Source organism: Lupinus angustifolius, chromosome LG12 (genome assembly GCF_001865875.1).
Source record: "Lupinus angustifolius cultivar Tanjil chromosome LG12, LupAngTanjil_v1.0, whole genome shotgun sequence".
In the NCBI taxonomy this organism is placed as follows: Eukaryota; Viridiplantae; Streptophyta; class Magnoliopsida; order Fabales; family Fabaceae; genus Lupinus; species Lupinus angustifolius.
Genome location: NC_032020.1, coordinates 4,254 through 7,859, shown reverse-complemented (window position 1 = coordinate 7,859; position 3,606 = coordinate 4,254). Strand labels below are relative to the sequence as shown.

General features: G+C 31.9%; 1 protein-coding gene across 1 annotated transcript; it reads left to right on the top strand.

Annotated features, from left to right (window-relative positions):
- On the top strand, window positions 2,006-2,790 carry LOC109362080. The gene has a single exon (XM_019607648.1). It carries the CDS (start codon window positions 2,062-2,064, stop codon window positions 2,641-2,643), a length of 582 nt encoding a protein of 193 aa, XP_019463193.1. The 5' UTR covers window positions 2,006-2,061; the 3' UTR covers window positions 2,644-2,790.

Here is a 3,606-nt window from a genome sequence, read left to right as displayed (position 1 = left end):
AATGAGCACCAAAATATGCAACTTAACAATTCTAAAAATGAATGAATGAATGTTTGAAGCATGATGTAAAATTACAGTTTATATAAAAAAAGTTGTTTTATGCTCAGTTAATTGACTAAGTGCATTTTTAATCGATTAACGGGTTGTTTAGAATAACTGAATTCTGTTTTTCAGTTATCTGTTAAAACTGATTAAAATTGTTTTCACGTTAATCGATTAAAGCCTTGCTTAATCGATTAGCTGACATATTTTTAGTTAAGAGATTAAATGGTAAACTACATATATGTTATGTTTATCAACTATACATGTTTTACCATTATGTTATGCCTAAAATGTACAAATAACATGTATGATTAATGCATGAACATATAATATCTAGATGACATGTCTCATGTAAATGATATGATAGTTTTTAGAACTTATGAGATTTGCATATAGGTTTACCTATCCTGTACTCAATAACTAAGACACGTGTCTCATACTTCATTTGCGTCTAAAAATGTTATCTCCACAACAAGGCCTTTGGAGCTTCTCCATATGGACTTATTTGGACCAAGCAAATCATGAGTTTCAGAGGTAGCTATTATACATTGGTAATCGTAGATGATTTCTCTAGGTTTACATGGACCATGTTCCTTTATACCAAAAGCAACGCATTCAAATCTTTTAAAAGTCTTGCCAAGCAAATCCAAAATCAACTTAACCTAGAAATTATATATATACAAAGTGACCATGGTGGTGAGTTTGAGAACCACCTATTCGAAAAGTTTTGCGATAAACATGGTATCTTGCACCAATACTTGGCTCCTATAACTCCTCAACAAAATGGAGTTGTTGAGAAAAACAATCACGTATTAGAGAAGTTGGCCAAGACCATGCTTAATGATAGCAAAGTGCCGAAATACTCTTGGGTCGAAGTTGTACATAGGGTCTGCTATGTCATAATCGAGTACTTCTTAGGCTAAAATTCTTAAAAACTCCTAAGGAGTTATTGAGAGGCCGAAAACCTAATATATCTCATCTTCATGCCTTTGGATGCAAGTGTATTATTTTAAACAATGGAAAACGAGCTTTAAGAAAATTTGATTCAAAAGCTGATAAATTGGAATGTCATCTCATTGGTTGGCAAATGTAATTTGTTAACTTGAAATCTTCATGCATTAATTTTGAGCTTGCATTCATAAGAAGTTCAACTAAATGGTCAAATGCTTGTTGTGCCTTTTTTGCCCTTATCCTAGTCATAGGGCCTTCAAAACTTTGTATGATTTCTTAACATTAGGTTCTAATCGGCTCACATCACCATAACAAGAGAATAACTAAAAGTCATCATGATTAAAAATATATGATTTAGAACTATTTTAATATTATTGCATTGTGACTGATTTAGATTATTCTAATTTGAATTGCAAATAAGAGTATAAGTTCGAAGGATGCACCATTTGCTATGATTTTCCAAAAGAAAAAACTAAAACCCATCATTCTTAAAAATATATGATTTAGAAACAATTTAAGTATATTGGATTGTTATTTAGTTTAATCTAATTTGGTAAGGTAACAAGAGTATAATAATGTAAGAAGGATGCACCACCGGCTATCATTTCACCAAAAAGAAAAGGTAAAAGTTATTTTATAAAAAAATATAATATTTAGAAACAATTGAGATATTCTTGGAGTCTGATTGATTTATAAAAAAATATAATATTTAGAAACAATTAAGATATTCTTGGAGTCCGATTGATTTAGCCTTTTAGTTAATCAATTTTGATTAGGTAATAAAAATATACTGAAGTTAGAAAGATACATTATTTCACAAAAATAAATCACTAAAATACATGATCTTTAAAATATATCATTTATAAATAATTTAGATATTATTGGATTACAAATGATTTAGTTCAATTTAATATGATTATGTAAATAATTTATGATGTGATTTTTAACATATTTATTATTATCTATAAATAATACCAATGCTTTATTGAAATATTACAAACGTCATAACATAATTAACCTAGTTATTCTTGCCAATATATCTGATTCATCCCTCCTCAACAAAAGAGAATGTGTTCCTCAAAAGTTTCAATCTTGATACTATATACCCTTTCCATCATTCTCATTTCTCATGCCCCTTTTGCATCTTCGGATGAAGTCGACATTGAAGATCTATGTAATGCAGTGGAGAGTACTGGATTTACCAATGGACATACCAAAGATGATTGCTTAAAGTTTCTGAACTCAGACCCTAAATACCAATCAGCTGATTTTCATGATCTCTCAAAGTTCATCATGCAGTATGCAATAGATAAAGGGTTGGAAGATCAGAATACCTTCAATGAACTTGCAAATAACCATACTGATTCTAAAGCCATTGCTGAGTGTTCAAATGTTGATTATCCTTCCACTATTTCACATTATAGAAGTGCACTAGGAGCTTTGGATGCAGATACTGAAGGTGCATTTAATGAGGCAACACTTGCTAGGGTTGGGATTGAAAATTGCGGTAGTATGCTAGATAAAGAGAAGTTAGATGATGCTGCCTATGGTACAATTTCAAATATGAACGAACTTATGGCTTTCATGAGTGATATTTCAACTGCTGCTATTGACTTATATTCAAAGGATCATCCCTCTAACAAAATTTAGACTTATGGCATTTCATTCCTTTTGTAGTAATTTGAGTTGGTTTGGTATCTTCGTATAATTTGGGTTGTTTTAGTATCTTTGTAATAATTTTATTTTTATAAAAGTTTAATGAAGATGAATATGAACACTAAGTCAATGTGGTGCAAGTTAAGAGGTCCAAATCAAAGAACAGAAGAAACAAAAGCATTTTGAATAAAATGGATAAAGTTTATTTGTTCAGTTCACAAATTTTTTAATGAGAGTACAAAAATTAATAAGAATAATTAGGGTTTTTTTTTTTAAGCAAAGGTGCAACTACACCCAGAATAAATTAGTCAAGAGGATCAAATTACATGTTAATGAACCTATAGTTAGGAAGGCCTAATCTATTTCTATTGAACTCATCCTTTATGAAGGAAGGATAGTTGGTCCAAGAGGACTTGTGCCTAGAAAGAATAGCGTAGTTTGCAAGTTTATCGGCACAAGAGTTTCCCTCCCTAAAAATGTGCGAAATAAGGCAATTCATAGATAACAACTTTGATTTGCAAATTTCCCAATCAGTGCTGATCTTCCAGGGGACTTTAGTGTTGTTGTTGTAGATTTCCACCACGGTTGTTGAATCACATTCAATCCACAATTGGTTCCAACCATTGTTGCAGGCTAATTTCACAGCTTGTATCACAGCAAAGATTTCAGCATATAGAGCAGATTGATAATCAATAAACTCAGCAAAACAGGCTATACACTCCCCATGATTGTTTCTAAAAATTCCACCAACACCAGCCAAACCAGGGAAACCTTTAGCAGCCCCGTCGGTGTTAACTTTTATCCATCCCTCCCTAGGCCTTTCCCAAACTACTTCAACAATTCGAGGTGCCTTGCTTATCCTTAAGGGAGTTTGGAAATTCCTGAGAATCAATAATTCAGCAACAGAGCAAGAAAGGGAAGTAGACTTAGAGCATATGCCAGAAAAGGAAGATGCTC

Excerpts from the sequence above, each read along its gene's own strand:
- LOC109362080 (XM_019607648.1), top strand. The coding sequence starts at position 2,062 with ATGTGTTCCTCAAAAGTTTCAATCTTGATACTATATACCCTTTCCATC.